Source organism: Daphnia magna, linkage group LG5 (genome assembly GCF_020631705.1).
Source record: "Daphnia magna isolate NIES linkage group LG5, ASM2063170v1.1, whole genome shotgun sequence".
NCBI lineage: Eukaryota > Metazoa > Arthropoda > Branchiopoda > Diplostraca > Daphniidae > Daphnia > Daphnia magna.
The window spans coordinates 11,592,056-11,612,353 of NC_059186.1; the positions used below are offsets into that span (position 1 = coordinate 11,592,056).

A 20,298-nucleotide genomic window follows, 5' to 3' on the forward strand; every position below is an offset into this window, starting at 1 on the left:
GTGTAGAGTTTTGACGAGGAAAAACGTCAAACTAAATTAACGAACGAGACTAGTCAAAACTAGTAGAAATGAAAAAGAATAGACGTATAACGTAGTATAGATATTTAAATTTACACACGCAACAATGGAGGAAAGTGTAAAGCAAAAGGGAGAGGAAAAAAGAAAAAGTCCAGGGAAACGAACAGAAAAACTTTTTTTTTTTTTTCTTTCCAAAATCAAATAATCATTCGATTTTTTTTTTCTAGCCTGGGCGTACCGAATATTTGTGCCGATCATTGACATTTCAGAGGAAAGAGGAAACCGGAAACGAATACAATGTCACAGAATGAAGGGAATATAATTATTAAAAAAAAAAAAAAATGAGAGAACACATCAATCTGATTGCAGGTATCCCCTTATATTTAATTCCATTTGCAATATATACCTGGGCTCAACTTTTAAATAAAATTTTAGTTAACCGATGAAGATGATTGGCTATTATGATATATGTCATTAGATGTTATATAGCTACATGTTCCAAACTTGTGCTTGTTATTTTATATGTACCCCTCCCTGCTACTGTTGTACACATCATGGCGGGTCCCAGGTATAAACAACAACCCGAAAAGTTTTTTTTTATTTTTTTTTACGTTTTGTCGCATGTACTGAACTAAGGGGGGGTGGAGGTCTATACAGAAAAGGGAAGTATAGGTCTCGCTTGACTTTTTTTTATTTCGGTGTGTATATGTATGTGTGTTCGTGCGGATGTCCTGTCCCGGTCTATCTGTGTAAAAAAAGGCGGACGAATCGCGTGGTATGTTCGCTGTCGTTGTAACACGCGACTTGATCATCGCCCAAAAGACGAGGGAAATTTTCAAAAGACTGGGATCATTCGTGACAGTAGAAATGTTTTTTTTTTTTTCTTTAGTTCACTCACGAGATCCTCTTGATTTCTTAACTGTAGCCCTTGTATAATATAAATACAACGTCTATTATTAGCTCCAAATGTACAGAGAACAAGGATATTCCTTGTAAAGGATCGATTTCAACAACTTTTGAGAAAACATGAAACAAGAAAGATGATGACCTGACATGAACGAAATCTAGAAATAGTTTTTGTTTTTCATTATTATTTTATCTGTTACTTTTGAAGGATACCTGAAAAACAATGTCCGCAATTGCCAAATATTCGATTGCGCGCCTCAGCCCTTTGAACGTTCGTGCGTGTTTCCCCACACAAGTTTCTAAAAACAAACAAAAAAAAAGGGCAATGAAGGATTCATCGACGTAAGACTGAAAAAGATGTTACAGAGGGCGTGTACATGTCCCCATCGAAAACGGAAGTGGCTGCTGACTGCTCCCTATAGGTTGTTTGTTGCGCACACACCGTGCGAATTATTCTACTCTCTCCGCTCACGGTGTACGGGTGTCGTCCTCTCTACCCGACAGAGCGTAACCTCAACGGCTTAGGTTTCTCTTCTTCTAAAAGTGTTTTTTTTTTATTTTATTTGCCGGGACTTTTTTTTTTTTGGGGGGGTGGACGGGCTAAAATTTCATCGCGTTTTCTTGTAACGGTAAATTTTTATTCTTATTTCTACCTGATTGTGTTATGCTGTTTTTATTTTTATTAAAACAAAAAAAAAGCTTTAGTCGATACAGTTCGATGTCGTTCACTGAACACCAAATAATTACGGGATAACGTAAAGCAACCAGTTTTCTTTCTTTCAGGCGTGACTCTTGATGTTCCCGCTGAAAAAGGAAAATAATCGGGAAAAATATAGAAATGGGGGGCGTTATGATGAACAGCTCCCGATGATTAGACGAACAGGACAACCTCAAAAGAAACGGAAGACGTTGGGCTACGATCAATGTCCTCAACCGAAAATAAAGTCATCCCATTTCCTGTCTCTTGTTTCACTTTTTGTGACTCTGTTTGAAACTTGCGCTGGCCTTCATCAGTTTCAAATTTGAAAAAAAATTGGTGCGTGCAAGAGCCCGTCATCGTTATAACAAAACTATTGTATAGATATACGTCAGACTGGCGGACGAAGGCCACCAACAACATCCGCGCGGGTGATAAAAAGTTTAAACAAACCCAGAAAATGACAAGAACACAACAATGAGCGGAAGTGACTTGTGATCGGGGTTGGGCCAAAATACAACGATGTGTGTAATATAACAATCCCTCCACATATATGTAAGGAGGAAAATAAAAATAAAAAGGAGCCAGTTCAAAGGATCTACTGTGCGGAGATGCCAATTGAAAAAAAAAAGGGCGTGGCTGTATAATTTGCTCCGGTTGACGCAATCCTCCCGCACAAATAAATCCCGTAAATTTAACTGCGAATAAAATATATAACGGCAATAACATCAGATGGAATAACAATGAAAAAGAGTTGCCTGTTTTTGGCACGATGAATAATAACCTGTCAGGATAGATTATTACGAAAAACATGACGTATATACACACATATATAGTCACCTGGAGGGTAGATTCTTGCAAGTCAAAGAGGGAGGGTGATGTACAGATGTACGAGCCACACCAACGTGACACAGACACTAATTTACCGTACAGCCCAGCAGGTAACCAAGCGATCGGATGAGCGATGTCCTGCGTGTTCGTGCCTGAAAACAAGTTTTCCAACCCCATAATCAGTTATATAAAATTCAAATCAATCTATTATAGACACCTATTTTTTTTTTTTAAATCAATAAGTTCGTGAAGAATTGTCTTTTATCTGTGTATACCGTTCGTGCGCACGAAGAAAGACGTGGAACATCAAAAGCAGAAATTGTATTTGCAGATAGAGTGACATTGTCCTGCTAAACAAGAGAACGCACTGGAATCAACGTAAAAGTACTCCACAATCCGTGAGATTCCAGGAAAACAGGAATCGATCCAAGTCAAGGTGTGTAATACAACAAAGAAAGGAATACCAATTGCAACCTAAGAAGAGCCCGAAAACAAAAACAGCTGCTGCAACGGAATGGATGTCATAGATCAGCTGTTATTGTACATAAAATATTTATCGTGAAACGGAGCGTACACGCTTATGCAACGGAAGAAAGGGCAGCTCTAGTTAAAAGACTCCTATACGACTATGAGGTCGTCTCAAAGATCGATACAAGAATAACCCGAGTAAAAAAAACAAACAAAAATACTCGCGAGATACTCCGAAGGGTAGCCGAGGCCCCATCCACTCTCTACATATACACCAGGTGTGTGCATAATTTATCTTGCAGAGGGGGGGCAGTAGCTAGCGCTCACCATTGCTGTACCACCACATTTATATACGGATCGATAAGAAACACAATGGCAACAACGGCTAGTGTAGAAACAAAAATGTGGTTTAACTTGCATTTAACAAACAATGAAAATGCAGACAATACACCTGAGGCAATGGAAGGTGTGATGCATAGATATCACTGCGGATTTAAACGAAGCTTTCGATATGTTAGGTGTCAGGGTTCTGTGTGTAAACATTCGGGAATTGAATTCCAATTAAGTTGATTTTATAAGCTATTCTTCTTCGATAGTTGTTTTATTGATTTATCAATGTCCATCAATTATTTTCGTACAGAGAAAATTCAACCTGCACGTAAGTTGAACAAATCTTTCGTCTTTTTGACTGACTGGCTATTGTAGAGCAATCGTAACCAATAGGAAAGGCGTATATACTGTCCCCAAGCGAATAATAACTTTCTTCCCTGCCCCATATACTTCGCGTGAGTTTTTTTTTTTCCCGTTGATTCCCGGGATTGGCCGCTTCAGTTGCATTTCCCTTTTTTTTTTTTATCCTCGTGTTTTTGTTTTTCTTTTGTTTTGCCAAATGTTGCCTTTTGTACGTGAGTCCTAGCCAATCCAGAGCGGCCGCCACGGCCACGCGCCAGGGTCTATAACTTATGCATTGGAAGTCTTCGATTGCGTGAGTGACTAGAAATCCATATAGACACACACCAAACAGCTCGGCACGAAACATACGCGTGTGCAAGTGAGTGACCTTTTCTCCTTTATTCTTTTCTTTCCCACTTTTATTTTTTATTGTGTTTTTCGTTCCTGTTTCACTATATAGCGATGACGAAAACACGCACATACAAGGCGTTGTTATGGCAACCCACTTCATTTAACATGTATACACAACAAACAATAAGACAGAAGCTTCTCAGTATCCTCAATCATTTGGGAATTACCTCCATGAAGCGAATCAGCACAGCTCACCTGTTCTGTGATCTATTAAATAAATAGGGCATTGATTAGACGTGATCGACATCATCGAAACTCGTGTAGCTTGAAAACCAGCGATCGACCAGTCAAAATCTAATGAATAATTAAATGATGAGCAGAATGACGGCCATCGCGGTCACAGACGTATAGCATGAAAATCGAATGGTACATTATTGAGAAAAGTGGGTGAGTCTGCCGTATGGTAGCGCCCCTTTTGTTATGCATTTCGATTCGAATTATTTCAAAAATTCATACAGGCAATATCAAGGTAAATAATCAAATAAACCGTGATTGTATTTCAAATGTGTGTGTATTAATAAAATATCATCTTTTCGATAGCTGAAATAGAGATAGACCTAGAATGTGAGGGCAACTGTTTAAAGAAAAAGGTGGGGTATTATGCGGTATATAAAAGAGGGGGGGGGGGGGTAAAATGTCGATGAGTATATTAAAAAGGGGGAGAAAAATGAGCGGGGGGGACTAAAGCTTATTGTGTTGGTGTTGTTAAGGATCTTCGGGAATGATGTCGTCGGCACTTAGGTAAGGCGGAAAGGGTGTGGCCGCCGTGGTAGTGGTTACCTGAGGCAGCATCCTCGGGAAATCGTGTGGTCTTATCTTCAATTCGACCGCACCTAATCGAAAATCGTACAATCAATATAATGTGTTATCAGGTGTTTTGGGGTAAAATGAATTACGAAGGGAATAATCGCCTCGCCACAATTCCCAGATAATTCCACGGAAGTAATCGTTTTCAATTGGATTCAAATGATATTCTGGTTAGAGAAATGAACATGATTTTTAACAATGAATTAGAATTAGAATTAAAATTAGTTGAAATTTCAAACCTCCGTTAAGATTGGCTTCAAAGCAACTATTGCCCGTTTGATGATCACCAACCAAATGATGGTTCCAAAGACCAAAGTACCAAACAAATCAGAATTACTCGTATTGAATTTTTCAATTAAACAACATAAGAAAAATTGATTTATAAAAAAAAAATTTAATTTTATTCATTTTTATTTTTTACCTGTAAAACCACCAACCTCCGCCATAAGCCGGAGCGCAAGGACAGCAGGGCTATCCGGGGATTCAGATGAAAATAATTTAACAACCAAACAAGAAAGAGAAAAAAAAAATATCAATTAATCAATGCATCAATGCAATAAACATTTCCATCGCAACAACATCCTGTGTTAGTCCCAGTTTCGAACGGAAATAGTCCCAGCTAAAAAAAAAAAAAAAAAGGACACACTCACGGGAGCCTCGTCATTGTCCCGATCGAAAGTGCTGAAAGCGTAGCCGTTGTGAGAGCCGAGTGAGTCGGTGGCGTTGCCTTGGTAGCCCTCCACCCAGAGTCGATACAAATCCTCTTCGCTGTCCACCCTGTTGTTTTGTTTTCCATGTGTGTGGGCGTTTGGAGTTGAAATTCGATGCGGAGATCCGGTACATCAAACAATAATAAATAAAAACAATTAATTTAAAAAAAAAAAAAACTAATTTTTATGATGAGCAAATCAAGAGCCTATAGTTTTAAGATGAAACGGTATACGGGACGAATTGGCGCATCAACAATATCGACATATTATTAAAAGTAAAGGTATGAAAATCCACCTGCAGAAAAAAAGAAATGACAATGTGTGTGTAACGTGCGATAGGTTTAGTATCTCCACCTACGACCGTGTAGTTAACGACCCAGTTGGCTCGAGCCACACGTAACAAGAGAGGAAAAGTTGAAAATGGGAGGGGAAAAGTGGATAAAAAAAACATGAGGATAAGAGAGGGAAAGGTAAGCAACAGAGAAGGAAAAAGGAAGTCGAGAAAGAAAAAAAAACACTAACGTACACGACGCGGAACGGATGATGGCGTCGCCAATAGCATCACGGCGTTCAGGTAATTCTCAAGTTTAGTGTTTCACATACTCTATGTCTATAGAATAAATATATATACTTTATAAAGAGAAACATGCTGTATCAATATTTTCTCTCCATTACATGACGACGACGGTTCTGTACATAGCAATTTGCATGTTTACCTAAGTTTTGAAAACTATTTGTTTTTGATCCAGTTGAAAAGTTCGCTTTTCAACCACCTAGCGGAAGATAGACGAAACTATCTAGAAAAAAACGGTAAGTCAGGGTAACAAAAAAAAAAAGCCTGGGAGAATTTTACAAAAAAAAAAAAAAACAATAAGAAAAAAAAAGTCAGACAGTGAAAACAAGCGACGAAACGGAACGGGAATTGGAATCCGTCGTCACGGAATCAAAAGACTTTTTCCGTTGTTGTTTCCTTCGTGATCAGCTATACATCAGAGCCTATCTATTCTTCGTGCTCTACAGTTGGACGTGTCTGTACCTGCAATCCATAACCTTCGGCGCTACCATTCCTTTTGTTTTTTGTTTTTTTTCTCATTTACATTTTTTTGTTTTCCTCCCCCACTGCAGTAAATAAAAATTGAAATGCAAAGAAACAACACCCCCCCCCCCTCTACTAGGTGGAAGCTATTGTTTAAAATTGAAAAAAAGTTTTTTGTTTGGGGTTGGAGTGTTGTTGTATGACGAACGCAATTCTTTTTTTTTTCTGCAACGAGAAATAGCGGGAGGTGGAGTGAGCTATCCGAAATCAATCGCCCGAGGGGGAGAAACGAGAGACATATAATAAGAGAGAGAGGAAATCGGCCATTTTCTTTTGTATACCTGAACGATTCGTAATCGGCGTAGACATGGCCGTCCTCAAAGTCCCAGAGTTCCACGCGAAGTACCACGTCGTGTTCGTTTGTTAACCTACATAAAGAAAGCGATTATAATAAAAGAGAGGGTGAAAGCAAATGTCATCGTAGAGTTTCGTTTGACCGGTTGTCTTTGCTGATGATTGAAGTTGATAAAGTCAACATTTGTAACGTGCGAAAAGTGACATCGAAGTAATGAAAAAGAAACCTGTGGATAAAGTCGTTGCCGAACCAAAACTCGCGATCCAACTGTCCAAATCCCAGTTTATAGTCACGCCAATTGACTGAGAAATTCTCCCTGGGCAGACCGTAATCTCCTCGTCGCTGGATCACCTATAACAATGTGGTATCCTTTTTCTTTTAAAAAATACATTTACACATGTACAGCAATATCACAGCAAGCCATCAATCTAACAAGCCACACACAAAGGGACGGGCCTTTCACTTCTAATATGTATATAGGCCTAATATAACATGTCAGGGTATATTGTCTAGTCCTACTAATATACTGCTGGCACCAGCACACTACACAAAAATACAGGGGGGACTGCAGGTATACATATGGAGGCAATTCACGCACGAACGCAATTCTCTCTTTTTCAATTTGATTTTCTCCGATGTTGGATTTTCGACTACTTGCATATACGAACTGGACAGGTGATCGCTTGTTCTGCGGATTGACTTTTAAAACTTTCAGACTCTCCCATGTGAAAAGATATAAAAGATAAAACAAAAGTCCATTCCCCCAGTCGCGTCCCTTTTTATACTCGATCTAGTATAGTACCAGAGAAGGGGTATAAGAGATGAGTCACGCTATAAACGTATACAAAGCGGACCGGGCTCTTGTTTCCCGACGTACAATCACATTAAAGTTGACACGATTTCCCTTATCGGTGCCATGTAGATAGCCTAATAGTTGAATATAATATACAATAGTTTCCACAGGACATCGCATGACTCTGCGTATACGTGAAATGAAATTCACATGGCAATAACGACGATCATGCGACATTTTACCTGACAACGACCAACAGTACACGAAATGATGGCGAATTTCGACTGCATTAACTCAAAGTTTAGGACAACAGGTCAGGCCTATTAGCAGAGCCCTTAGCAAATCATTGCCCATTACGAAAGATGTCGAACGGTGTAACGATTCCAGTTCTCGGTTTTTATAGGAAGGCCTTCCCAATTAGTTGGTGTCGGATAGACGGGCAGGTAAAAAAAATAAATACCTGGTAGTTATCCTACACGTACGACTAATTGAAATCAGACCAATCTGAAAGAATGAAAAGATCGAATTGCCTTGTATGCATATTATGCTATTTATTTCCCTCGTTTTCTATATTTAAAGGCTAATAATAGATGAGCTTCAGCTCGGTTATTAATTCGTGTCGCATTACGGACGCTTCCGGCTGCTATCGTCTCTCTCTCCTACCTACCCACTGGAAGCCCTTCTAATTAGGGTAATGCGACTACACGGAAACCTAGGCGACCTAACGTCATTGTTTCTTATTCCGGAAGAGATCCTTTTTCTGGTAATTTTTTTCAATTCACTTCCAGGAACGAAAGGCACAAAATAAAATAAACGAGCAAAGAAATGTTTTACCGTCCATCCACCGCCATCTGTTGTCATATCGCAGTATCTCGTGTTGTAATCGCGACCGCCTTCGTTCAATTCTTTGCCCGACGCCAGCGAATAAACGCGTGTTTCCGTCTCACCGGCCAGTCGTAAATCGTGACAACCACGAACTCCGATTTTTCCGCTTTGACCGATGTGAGCTGATACGGAAGGCTGAGACTGCGGAATCATTTTGGCACCACTGCTGGATATGTTACGCATCGTGTCGCGTTTACCCGTGTCCGGTCCGACGGGCGTGGTTTGCCCTTGCGACGCTATGGCGCCTTCCGTCGTCGACTCTTCGTCGCCGATAACATTCGTACCGTTGGAGTTGTTGTGAATTGCCAACGATTTCTTCCGCTGGCCAATGCAAGTCTGACGGATGCGTTCCACGCCTGAAGTCATCTGCTCTTTGAATGAGTCACCCATCTGGCGGATGAGCTCGGATTGAGTGTGCTTTAATCTAGTCTGGAGATCAGCTTCGCTCACGCACTGATTCTCGTCCGTTTGGCCAGCTTTGACTGCTTCGCCTAAGGCTTCGACGCTTCTAGTTAATCCTCGTAGTCCGACGTCATTGCCTCGACAGCATTCCAGGAGCGCTGCCACGTCGTCTTTGAGTTGCCTGATTTCCGCATCGCGCCGGATCACCATCGAACTGGCGTTAGCTATTTTGTCCAGCTGGCCAAAAACTTTATCTAAAGAATTGAATCGTTGATTGGCCCGTCTCACGGGCTGCAGCATCCGACGCCATTGTTTGACGAAAGATCGTTCGGCCTGGTTAATTCCGGATGACGGTCCGGCTCCGCCATTGTCCCCAGTAGCAGGTCCAGACGGATAATCCGAGTCGCCGTCATCGTAAACGTCTTCTGAATTGTCGTCCGTCGATTGCGCCATCTGTTGCTTGCCGCCGTTTTGCCTTTTACTCATGGAAATTTTGTCCAGGATAAAATCAACTTTTCCCGCAACATCGTTGACCACGTCGAACGTTTTTTTCTGCAGTTCCAGTTCCTCTTTGCGGCCGCTGATCAAGACGGATCGCTCTTGATTGGTTCCAGGTGAATGATCTGAAGTGGCGATTTTATTCACTTTGATTTCAATGTCTTTCAAAGCGCTGAGGACCCCGCGGCTCGTGTATTCAGAGAACAGCGGCGCTTCACCGACTGACGAAGTCGATAGACCTCCGTTCGCTCCAGGGGTGTTGATCTTCCGCTGGATTTCGGCCACTCTGGCATCCGTTTCTTCTAGTTTTATCATCAGTTTGGTCAACCGATCATCCAACGGCATCAGAGTAGCCATTTTCTCGTCCAGGATCTCCCATTTTTCAGCTCCCCTGTCCATGCAAAGATTAGATTTAAGTGCCCTATTTGTAGTTTATCGTTTACATAACAGACCTGCTCAGAATGTCTAGCTTCTTGTCCACTGATTTTATCTGCTCGTTCCATGCCGAAACGTGCAACTGGAACGTGTCCCACACGTGTGCCCTTTCTTGCAAATTCTTGACGTTGCTATAAAACCGAATCGAATTTGAACAAATTGGCAACCAAACATTGAAAACTAAATCATTGAAATGAAGATTTTACCTGTCAATGTGGGCAAGAGAAGTGGCGCTGCTTAACAAACGCGTCTCTAACTTGTTCAGGTACAGGTCGTTGAAGCGTTCCATTCGCTCACCCACTGTTTCCATCATTACTTTAATCCGAGAGATGTCGTCCCTCATGACCGTCATAGGGTCCAGGAGGGCCGCCTGGCTCAGGTGCACCAACAAAGTGGCCAAAACAATCACTAACATTCCCAGCATGACGACGGATCGTCTGCCCTACTTATCGGGCCTTTTTTGTTTTTTTTTTTGCTTTTTTTTTAGTTAACTACTTCTTGTGTTTCCTCCTCGGAAGAGCGTGAAAACGCTAAACTATTTTGAAAGTCAATTGAATTTAAATTTCCCACGTGATGGTGAAGATTTAATTCTTCCTCTTTGGCTGTTTTCGTCGATGCCGTTCCAGACATTCACGACAACGTGAGCCCCTTGAGTTGCTGACAGAGATTTTCCTTCGTATCCCCTTTCCCCCACCCCCCAACCCCCCTATAACAGCTGAGCACGACTCGTTGCTACTCCGTTCACTTTCTCACGCTGTCCGTATTTTTGCTGCTGCTGCTCCAGTTACGATAACAGACGATAAGCAATCCGAAATTCCTTGTGCTCCTCTTCGTCCTTCAGCCAACTTTGTTGGACTCACAATCGAATCAACGTTTTAGAGAAGGATTTGGACTGAAACTGGACCAAAAGACCACACACTCACACAGATACACACACACACACACGCACACTAGAGAGCAATTCACAACTGTCGTTTAAGAACTTGCACTGGTGTCCAGGATAAGAATACTGATCGTTGGGTTCTAGAACGAATTTTTTGTACGTTTCAAACATAAATAAAAATAAATAAAAAAAAAAAAAAATGGGGGAGAAGAAGTGAAACTGCTGCGTGACTTGCAAGTCAAAGCGCGCGTTGACGAGTTACGAAAGAAGCACTAGCACTAACGAGGATCTCTTTCTCGACTGACTTTTCCTACTCCGGGGTTGTTTGGAACTTCAAACTTTGAACTGTTCCCAACTTGTTTCTCCCTCTCTTCGTCTCCCGCCTTTCGCCCACCCTCTCTTTTCAGAAGACATATATATTTTTCTTTGTTTATTTATTTTTTTCTCCTCATTTCTTCTTATTTTGCTTCTCGCGTTAAGCCAAGAAGAAATACAGAAAAGCCACAACAAAACAAATAAGAAAAAGAAAAAGGGGAATAAACAACGTTTGTGTGTTGATGGTTTACACACACAAATACAAACGAGATGAACGTTCTCATCATCCGGCACACACATGGAAGATTAAACGGATTCATCCACACACGCGCTTAATCGCTAACGTCTAAAATGGCACACATCATTCGCTGTCATTACATTTTTTTAGACTAAAAATTTAGTCCGTCCTTTTTGCCAACAATTAGACATTAGACGCAATAGCGATATGCGCAATAATTCCGCATCCGGAATACGCATCAGTCATTGACCTACTCTCTCCGCAAAGGGCGATGACACTTGCAAGCGCATTAGCTAATTCGTTTTGCAGCATCGCGAAAATCAAAGAGCAAATGTAGTAACCGAAACTCCCAGACTCCAATTCCTAATCGAAAAATGACGGACATATGGAAACAGATTGCGGCCGATTTTTTTAAAACACAATCTACGCACATTAATTTGAAGCTTTGCCGCTCGCTTTTTGATTACTGTGTGTTCATCTAATTAGAGCGAACCTTACTGGCGTTTTGTTGACAATCGGCAACGCCCAGTGTTGCTAAATCTAAATGAAGTTTTAGAAAACTGGCCTTTTTCTTTGGTAAATAATGTCGCCCCTATATAGGCTGGGTGAAGTGAGGGGCTATTTTTACCGTGATCCGCACTTCATGAGGATGGATGGTTGCGGCCATTCATCTTAATGGTGCACAGGGTCTACCGTATTCTTTTGTTTGACGCTGCTTTTTCTATACTTTCATTTCCTCGCTCTCGAGTAATGTGTTTTATAGCTAAAAAGGGAGGTGGAGATGATGTGATAAAAGAGCACGTCTACGAGCTTGCAAGCTTTTTAAATACAATCTACAATGGCCCCAGCGGAGGTTTTTCGAATGAATCACGCCTTCTCGCGTTCTTCATCTCCGTTCACTACGTGCATATACCAACAGCAACAGTCGTCCATGAGTTTATGGCTTTACGTATATAACGTCATTCATGAATGGAAAACGATTTCTTTTACATGGCAACGCCGAAAGGAAAACTCTTAATAATAAAATGAAAAAGAAGCAAGATGGAGATGAAGAGAGGAGGAGAAAGTGTTTTTTTGGGTGACTCTCCGTTGGCCCTAGTCCTTCATGACGTTGTAATGTAGGACGCGTGCAAGCACGTACGTGAATACACTAAGGGCGAAAGCCCACATCTTCTCTGTTTGTATCCATCAGACACTTTCACCATGACCCCATATAGTCGTGAAAGAAAAACCTAAACTCTCTCGTTCCTCTTCAACTATAAAACAACAACATAAAAAGCCATGAAGCATCCAAGTCTAGGCATCTGGCACATTACTAACTGCTCTACTAGCACTAACAGTAACAGTCTATATTACCAAAACTGGGCTGGCTTGTTAAGTCAATCGCATTTCATATAGTGTCCCGTTTCTCGCCCATGTGTGTGCATCGTCGAAATGTGGGCCAAGATCGCGCGGCGATGGAATTATCTAGACCAAACACATCTCACATTTGAACCAGCATGTGTTATGCTTCCAGTATGAAGGCCAGCTTTCAATCTGGTTATCCTTTCGAAACTTAACACTGCAAAAAAGGATTTCCCGACATGAGAAAACATTGGAAAGTCGGGTAAATAAAAGTCCCTCCACCCAGCATAGGTGTTGGCCAACATAAATTGGTGTAAAGCAACACTTTTTTCGTAAAGTGTAAATTGCCCACCGATACCTTAGTTAAGCTAAAAGTGGAAATGGATAAGAATTATCTAGAAAAAAATTCTAGACTGAGCTGGGATTTGAACCGAGGCCCCACTCACCAGCAGAAAATGAGTTCATTCATTGCAGTCGACCAATAATCGTATTAACTTTTAAAGTTCATTTTCAGTGATCTCTATGATTTGCATATTGCTTTTGAATTTGTGTACCCTAACTCTTGCCTTGAACTTTTCTGAAAATTGTTTCCATTGGTTTTTTGTTTTTGCATTAAGTTGAGCTTTCACAACGCATTCCCCGAGGAATACTTTGCAGAAATTTTGTTCCCTCTCTACCTTCAAACTTTGCCCTCATTTTAATGACTCGTTTATTTCTTACCATGCCTCTTTCTGATGGGTTACCAACCTAAGGACTACACGTGTACAAAAATGTGGTCAAATCCTACCAAACATACGTTAAGGAAAGGTACACTAGTGAACAAAAAACGTTCGGTGGTTAAACAAATTAAACCATTTTTCAATTTGAATTGTTTATTGGCTTCAGAATTCTATCCGGATGAATAGACATTGGCGGCCATTGACGTCGATAGTTCAAAGAATCTCATGCCTTATATACATGTTTGGGTATAACCCAGCCTTTGCACGATTTCTACGTGAGAGGGGGTAGGACAGGTAATGCAACAGCCAACATTGTAGTTGCTTATACCTAAGCATTGCCGTGCCAACTTCCAACTACGCAGGGTGCGTGATTTTCCCAGTGCAGACGCTAACAGTCTCGTTAACGCACTTTGTCATTTGTACATCATTGAAGAATTTTCTCCAGTTCATTCTACTATTTATACGAGGTTTGTTCAAGCAAAAAACTTTCAGACTCACAACATGGCCATCGACGAAGACATGGAGGCCTTACGTAAGATTTCGACTACCAGCAGCTGTCCGACTGAATCGTCATTGGCACGTAATGTAATTTTTATCGTCGAATTTACGGATCACATTGATTTCAATCAACTGTTTTTGACATTGTTTTGCAGCGTTACGTAGACGCCGTGCTAGATTATGGCTAAGTTGTCGCCTAAACCTCGCATTAATGTGTTTGGCAGGCACATTCACCTTCTTTCTAATGCGCCTCAACCTGAGTTTTGCTCTGGTGTGTATGGTACGTGAACTCCGTTATGTTAACGACACGACCGTTGTCGCTATTAGCAACGATAGCTTTCGCGATGACATCACCACTCGGTTCGTTTCCAGTCCTGGCTACGACTCGGCAGAGCAAAAAGATTCTTTTGGCGATGACCTGCGGCACATTTTCGACGAGGTGAGCATCTTAAGACAACAGTATTTGTTATTGTATTGCTATAGGTGGCGTATTCGCCTTCGGCTATTTATTCCTTACGTATATTTGCGGTTTTTGAGTCAAATACGGATGCGACGATGACCGACATTGTAAGAGAATGCTGTCCTATTGTTATTAATACTTTTTCTTTTGTTTCACATTTGGCTCACGTAGGAAGAAGGGCTCGATTGGAACAAAGAAGTACAAGGCAGCATGCTGAGCGCCTTTTACTATGGATTTTGGGTTACGCAGGTCTTTGGTGGATGGCTAAGCGATCGAATAGCTGGCAGCAAAGCCATGTAGGCATCTAAATTTTCATTTGAATGGATATTCTTCTAAAGATCAACTTTTCCGTCTTTTTGGTTTAGCCTGATTTTAGCAATGTCTACCATGAGTGTTATTAGTCTGCTATCTCCATTTGTGGCTCAATGGAGTCGAATATTTTTCTTTTTGAGACTCACTCTTGGCTTGGCATCGGTAATTATGAATCTACCGTTTTCTAATAGCATTCGCACCCCCCAAGTGCTGTTATTTGATAATGACTTATGGAATCGATTTTTTTATTTTAAAAAAGGGTCTTGCTTTTCCGACCATACAGCCACTCTTTTCTCGGTGGTCAGCTCCCGACGAACGAGCAACGTTGATAGGTCTGGCGTTCGCTGGTTTTACGTTAGGCAGTTCCATCACTTTCCCACTGTCAGGTTTCCTCTGTGAATACGGTTTTGCTGGTGGATGGCCTTCCATCTTCTACCTGTCTGGTATGTTATTTCTAATATTACTAAATGTCTTCGTCCAAATTTTCTCAAGTTAATCGAACCATGAACATCAGGTTTGCTGGGAGTCATTTGGGTCGTGCTGGCCATTTTCCTGGTTCACGACTCTCCCGAGACTCATCCGCGTATAACCAACGATGAGCTCACCTTCTTGGAACCATATTGCCTGAAGAAACAACATGGCAAAAAGGTACATAATGCGTGTTTGTTGTTCTATTTTCCAGCCAGTTAATGAAAAATTGGATCGAAATATAGTACAACAGCATCCCCTGGAAAGGTATTCTCACTTCCGGCCCTGTGCACACCATCAATGTTTCCCAATTTTGTCTCAACTGGGGCTTTTATACTCTCATATCTGGTCTGCCCATTTTCATGAAAGAAGCCCTCAAGTTCGACATCACGCAAGTATTGGACAGATCGATTCCAATCAGCTGCTGTAAATATTTTCTTTAACGACTTCTTTGTCCTTAGAACGGACTATTGTCGTCTATGCCATACGCTGCTGCTCTGGTCGTCCATCTCGTAGCTGGAAAATTCTTCGATTGGTGTCGTGGAAAGCAGCTGTGTTCCGTGACATGGCTGAGGAAAATCTTCAACACGATTGGTGAGTTTCACAATAAATTATTGGCAAAAACTTACTAAACGATTTTGTGGTGTGAAACAGGCTTCCTTTTGCCGGCCTGCAGTTTCTTTATCGTGGGTCAATTGACATTCGAATGGCGCTATATCGCCGTTTTCTTGCTAGCACTGAGCCAGGCCGGCAGTGAAATAGCGATTATGGGTGGTTTTATGTTCTCCAATATTGATCTAGCCCCTCAATATTCTGGTGTTCTGCAGGTAACATACAACCACTACTCATTGATTACGCAAAAAATGTCACAAATGATAAAATTTTGATTGCAATCGTTCAAGGGTATCTCCAACACAATAGGAACCATTCCAGGCTTCGTTTCTCCTATTGTCATTGCTTATCTGACACCATCGGTAAAATGGATTCAGTTCATATTTGATATTTTCAAATTTTCACGAGTACTTTTATCTCTTAATGAAGGGATCAGCAAGTGAATGGGCTAAAGTTTTCTACATCAGTGGTTCTCTCTATATTTTCGGAGCTCTGATTTATCTCATTTTCGGGTCGAGTGAACGGCAAAAATGGGCCCTCCCACTTGGTGCTGATATTCAAGAAAAAAATACGCGATTGTTTCAACCTACGGTATCGCCCGTCTCTAACAGAACTGAGACTTTTGAGTCGTGAAATTCTTAATGTCGGTCTTCTCCTACATTCTGCCATCCAATCTTGTTGTTGTTCATTATAGCATATATTTAAGACAGCACATTAAATTGAAAATTTATTCTTTTTGTGGGTTTAATGAAACCCAAACGAAATATAATTCTTTTATTGATACGTTGAATCGTTGATGCAAGCAATTCGTAACATTTATCCAACTAATTATTTTATCCTACATGAATCATGTCACTTGCTACCACATTCAAGTTTCACTGGTTGCCCATTTAAAATATGGTGGTTTATTTTTTAAAACAGGTTTATCCAAATGGAGACTGCTCATAATATCAAGTTGTTCAACGTAAAAATTACGAAGTGGCTGAGACCATAAATGGAATTGGTTTTCCCTGAATGACTAATCGCAGATCCCGCCGTATTCCGCAACACTCGACCATGATGACTAGTAGGATAATTGAAGAACAAGTTTGTAGGATGCTTATTTGCTTAATAAATATCACAAAAATAGAATAGACTATTCAGGAAAGTTGAAGCGGAGAGACACAAGACCGCCTCGAGGTTTTTGAGAAAATCTTAGATTTTTGTTTGGCGCCAGACAGGCGCCAAAAATCTGTCAACGCCGGGGCTATGCAATGGAGGCGTAAAGGCGTGTGTTGACGTGTGTAGACGTTTAAGGCAGTTCGAAAAGTATTATGTGATTATTGTGCAATATAACATTTTGAGTTTGGATTGTTGAAGTCTGTATCGCCAGACTGCGCTTGTTTGAGTCGTCTTTGTTTTGAAATTTGTACGTGGGTGAGGTGGCCGGATTTTAGAATCCAGCCTGCAGGTAAAATTTCAAAAATTCAATGTGCGTAACAATCCCATAATGTTATGTCAACCCCCTCTGGCGATTATGCAACGCTTACACATATCTGTGTTGGTGAATTCTTTCCATTCAGACAAGTGAGCCTAAGATGACGAGCAGTAGTCCAACCAGTGCAGATGCCTGCCTCAGTATCGTTCACAGTTTAATGTGCCATCGACAAGGAGGGGAGAGTGAGAGTTTCTCAAAGCGTGCCATTGAGAGCCTTGTCAAAAAGTTAAAGGTAAAAATGTTTTTTTTTTTTTTTCATGTCTTTAGAGTGTGAACTAATTTTCTGATCTTCTTTCAGGAAAAGAGGGATGAACTTGACAGTTTGATTACTGCCATTACAACCAACGGAGCTCATCCAAGCAAGTGTGTCACCATTCAGAGGACATTAGATGGAAGACTTCAGGTCATTAGTAGAATACTCTCCATTGCTAGAATTCATTAACCAGATACTAAGTAATCTAACTTAATTTAGGTGGCTGGAAGAAAAGGTTTCCCACATGTCATATATGCCAGAATTTGGAGATGGCCTGATTTGCATAAAAATGAGCTGAAACATGTCAAGTTTTGTCAATTTGCATTTGATTTGAAGTGTGATTCAGTTTGTGTGAACCCATATCATTATGAAAGGGTTGTTTCACCTGGAATTGGTAAGCTATTTAAGCATTTTGAGACTGGTAGCTTTATTGCCTTCTTTTTCTTTTCCAGATCTCTCTAGCCTCAGCTTACAACCATCTGGTGGAGCGTCGTCATCTAGCGCAATGGTAAAGGATGAATATCTTTCGCGAAGCATGGACGTGGATGGCAGTGGAGGTGGTCAGCCTCAGATGGGTATGGGAATGTCGACACCTGGGGTGTCAGGAGTTGTCCCACAAATGCCTCCTACAATGCAACAACAACCTCCTCAAACTATACAGCATCATGGTCCTCCACCTACACCGACCTTCACTTCCATGATGCCACATCCGTCTCAGAATCAAGGGCAATGTAATGAATTTTCATATGGCAACTTCTGTCGATGTCGAAAGACATAACGAACGTTTTTGTCATAGTGCCACCTAGTAGTCCGACTAGCCCGCCGCACAATATGCAGCAGGTGCAACAACAACAGCAGCAGGTTCAACAGCAGCAGGTTCAACAGCAGCAGGTTCAACAGCAGCAGGTTCAACAGCAGCAGGTTCAGCAACAGCAGGTTCAGCAACAGCAACACAGTATCCCGACGCCCACACCTCAAGGGGCCTCATCGTCGAGTAGTGGACAGGTCTTTTTTGGCAACGACATGCCATCAAGTCAGTATTTTCTTCTTCTGGGAATTTTAAAACAAAAAAACCTGTACTAATTTGTCGGTGAAATATTTTTTTTTAGGCTCTGCGGGCTTGATCCCTATGTCACCGCATAACCTCCAACAGAATGGATTTCAACCACTCAATTCTCAAAATACGGTTGGTCAGCAGCAGAGCTATGCTCCTCCGCAAGGTGTACCTCCACCTATGGCCGTTGCAATGAACAATCAGCCGGTCGTCGGATCGGGCTCGGTATCGTGTCCTCCTAGCGGTGCCGGTGTAAGTGGACAGGGTACATGGACTGGGAATAGCACGTTAACCTACACGCAAACTATGCAACCTCCCGATCCAAGGAATCATCACCCGAGCTACTGTATGTCATGAATAACCCATTGCACTCACGATAACGTAAATTAAACTTCAGCTTCAACAGGGCCTCACCAAACTCCTACTGTGCAGCAACATGATTTAGGAGTACAAACCCCTCTGTCGTCGCAACCAGTACCAGAGTTCTGGTGCTCGGTTGCATATTTTGAGTTAGACACGCAGGTTGGTAAAGGAAACACACACAATTACGATCTCGATTACTGTCTAAATTACAATTTGCCTTGTTTAGGTGGGAGAAACGTTCAAAGTTCCATCGTCCTGTCCAACTGTGACTGTTGACGGATACGTTGATCCCTCAGGCGGTGACCGGTTTTGCTTGGGAGCCCTTAGCAACGTGCATCGAACTGATCAGAGTGAAAGGGCACGGTAAATTTTAGGACTCAAAGTCAAGTTTTCACTTGCCTTTGTGTTCATTCGTTTTTTGCCTCAGTTTACATATAGGTAAAGGAGTGCAGTTGGATCTACGTGGAGAAGGAGACGTTTGGCTCCGCTGCTTGTCTGATCACAGCGTTTTTGTTCAGAGCTACTACCTGGATCGAGAAGCTGGTCGAGCTCCAGGAGATGCAGTTCATAAGATATATCCTTCGGCCTACATCAAGGTGTTTGACTTGAGGCAGTGTCATGGGCAAATGCAACAGCAGGCAGCCACCGCTCAGGCTGCAGCTGCTGCTCAAGCCGCTGCGGTAGCTGGGCATATGCCCGGTTCCAACAATGTTCCTGGCATGCCACCGCCAATTAGTTTGACGGCTGCCGCGGGTATCGGAGTAGATGATTTGAGAAGACTTTGTATCCTCCGGCTCTCGTTTGTTAAAGGATGGGGTCCTGATTACCCGCGAAATTCAATCAAGGAAACTCCTTGTTGGATTGAGGTATATATTTTTATTTCTATTTTTCTGTTTAGGATCTTCATCGTGTATCTTTTGGTTATCCAGGTTCATTTACATCGCGCACTACAGTTACTTGACGAGGTATTACATACTATGCCAATTGATGGGCCAAGACCTCATGAATAAAAATAGCCAACCTCTAAAAATGGCAATGGAATTTTCCCATTTTTACATTTAAGCTGAAAACGTCAATCAATTTAAAATTGGACGTGCCACATTTGTGCAATAGCATTCAAATTCTTATGGGTTTCCCGTTGTACCATGCATGTCCTGGACATTCTAAGAAAATTAGCTGACGTCTCTCCCGTCTTTTTTTTTTGGTTAACAGAGAGTGCTTCTTCTCTGATGTTTGACACTATATCGTATTGTTAATGATGCTTGGTGTGAAGAACTCCAATATTGCATGCCGTCTTTTGTTTTCCATGTTACTTTTACATTTGGCTACTCAGTCTGTCGATTAAAAGAAAATAAGACTTGCCCAGAATTTGTCCTGT

The 20,298-nt window shown here is 41.5% G+C and overlaps 3 protein-coding genes and 1 long non-coding RNA gene across 9 annotated transcripts; 3 read left to right on the top strand and 1 right to left on the bottom strand.

Annotated features, from left to right (window-relative positions):
- The first annotated feature begins 1,509 nt into the window (after nucleotides 1–1,509).
- LOC123472463 lies at nucleotides 1,510–2,210 on the top strand. Its single transcript, XR_006646917.1, has 2 exons — nucleotides 1,510–1,553; nucleotides 1,708–2,210. It is a non-coding gene; the product is annotated as an uncharacterized LOC123472463 (long non-coding RNA).
- A 2,285-nt stretch (nucleotides 2,211–4,495) lies between these two features.
- LOC116922573 (angiopoietin-4) lies at nucleotides 4,496–11,474 on the bottom strand. 2 transcript variants are annotated; one of them, XM_032928946.2, is made up of 10 exons: nucleotides 10,131–11,474; nucleotides 9,942–10,055; nucleotides 8,539–9,880; nucleotides 7,138–7,262; nucleotides 6,898–6,984; nucleotides 5,461–5,587; nucleotides 5,232–5,281; nucleotides 5,050–5,120; nucleotides 4,900–4,977; nucleotides 4,496–4,836 (listed from the first exon to the last, which is right to left on the bottom strand). In XM_032928946.2, exons 1-10 carry the CDS (start codon nucleotides 10,346–10,348, stop codon nucleotides 4,709–4,711), a joined length of 2,340 nt encoding a protein of 779 aa, XP_032784837.2. In that variant the 5' UTR covers nucleotides 10,349–11,474; the 3' UTR covers nucleotides 4,496–4,708. The 2 variants fall into 2 exon arrangements, with proteins under 2 accessions (XP_032784837.2, XP_032784838.2); XM_032928947.2 differs by having other exon boundaries at nucleotides 5,050–5,075; nucleotides 10,131–11,471.
- Nucleotides 11,475–13,630: 2,156 nt separating this feature from the next.
- LOC116922576 (sialin) lies at nucleotides 13,631–16,556 on the top strand. Of its 2 annotated transcripts, none has more exons than XM_032928954.2 (11): nucleotides 13,631–14,003; nucleotides 14,077–14,360; nucleotides 14,553–14,677; nucleotides 14,747–14,855; nucleotides 14,953–15,136; nucleotides 15,208–15,341; nucleotides 15,407–15,556; nucleotides 15,623–15,755; nucleotides 15,816–15,988; nucleotides 16,064–16,135; nucleotides 16,203–16,556. In XM_032928954.2, the coding sequence occupies exons 1-11, from the start codon at nucleotides 13,925–13,927 to the stop codon at nucleotides 16,404–16,406; spliced, it is 1,647 nt and encodes a 548-aa protein (XP_032784845.2). In that variant the 5' UTR covers nucleotides 13,631–13,924; the 3' UTR covers nucleotides 16,407–16,556. The 2 variants fall into 2 exon arrangements, with proteins under 2 accessions (XP_032784845.2, XP_032784846.2); XM_032928955.2 differs by having other exon boundaries at nucleotides 13,632–14,008.
- A 455-nt stretch (nucleotides 16,557–17,011) lies between these two features.
- Nucleotides 17,012–20,288, top strand: LOC116922575 (mothers against decapentaplegic homolog 4). Of its 4 annotated transcripts, none has more exons than XM_045174042.1 (12): nucleotides 17,012–17,223; nucleotides 17,336–17,482; nucleotides 17,549–17,653; nucleotides 17,723–17,897; nucleotides 17,956–18,234; nucleotides 18,300–18,394; nucleotides 18,425–18,536; nucleotides 18,613–18,903; nucleotides 18,964–19,079; nucleotides 19,147–19,283; nucleotides 19,348–19,786; nucleotides 19,850–20,288. In XM_045174042.1, the coding sequence occupies exons 2-12, from the start codon at nucleotides 17,351–17,353 to the stop codon at nucleotides 19,928–19,930; spliced, it is 1,962 nt and encodes a 653-aa protein (XP_045029977.1). In that variant the 5' UTR covers nucleotides 17,012–17,223; nucleotides 17,336–17,350; the 3' UTR covers nucleotides 19,931–20,288. The 4 variants fall into 4 exon arrangements, with proteins under 4 accessions (XP_045029977.1, XP_032784843.2, XP_045029976.1 ...); XM_032928952.2 differs by having other exon boundaries at nucleotides 18,300–18,364; nucleotides 18,395–18,536; XM_045174041.1 differs by having other exon boundaries at nucleotides 17,012–17,244; nucleotides 18,300–18,536.
- The last annotated feature ends 10 nt before the right edge of the window (nucleotides 20,289–20,298 follow it).

Coding starts and splice junctions, on each gene's coding strand:
- LOC116922573 (XM_032928946.2), bottom strand. CDS start 10,348: ATGCTGGGAATGTTAGTGATTGTTTTGGCCACTTTGTTGGTGCACCTG. Junction 9,881..9,941: donor AAGCTAGACATTCTGAGCAG/GTCTGTTATGTA, acceptor TTGCATGGACAG/GGGAGCTGAAAAATGGGAGA. Junction 4,837..4,899: donor GCGAGGCGATTATTCCCTTC/GTAATTCATTTT, acceptor ATTTTCGATTAG/GTGCGGTCGAATTGAAGATA.
- LOC116922576 (XM_032928954.2), top strand. CDS start 13,925: ATGGCCATCGACGAAGACATGGAGGCCTTACGTAAGATTTCGACTACC. Junction 14,678..14,746: donor ATAGCTGGCAGCAAAGCCAT/GTAGGCATCTAA, acceptor TTTTTGGTTTAG/CCTGATTTTAGCAATGTCTA. Junction 15,342..15,406: donor AGAAACAACATGGCAAAAAG/GTACATAATGCG, acceptor ATCGAAATATAG/TACAACAGCATCCCCTGGAA.
- LOC116922575 (XM_045174041.1), top strand. CDS start 17,351: ATGACGAGCAGTAGTCCAACCAGTGCAGATGCCTGCCTCAGTATCGTT. Junction 17,654..17,722: donor CATTAGATGGAAGACTTCAG/GTCATTAGTAGA, acceptor AACTTAATTTAG/GTGGCTGGAAGAAAAGGTTT. Junction 19,787..19,849: donor AAACTCCTTGTTGGATTGAG/GTATATATTTTT, acceptor TTGGTTATCCAG/GTTCATTTACATCGCGCACT.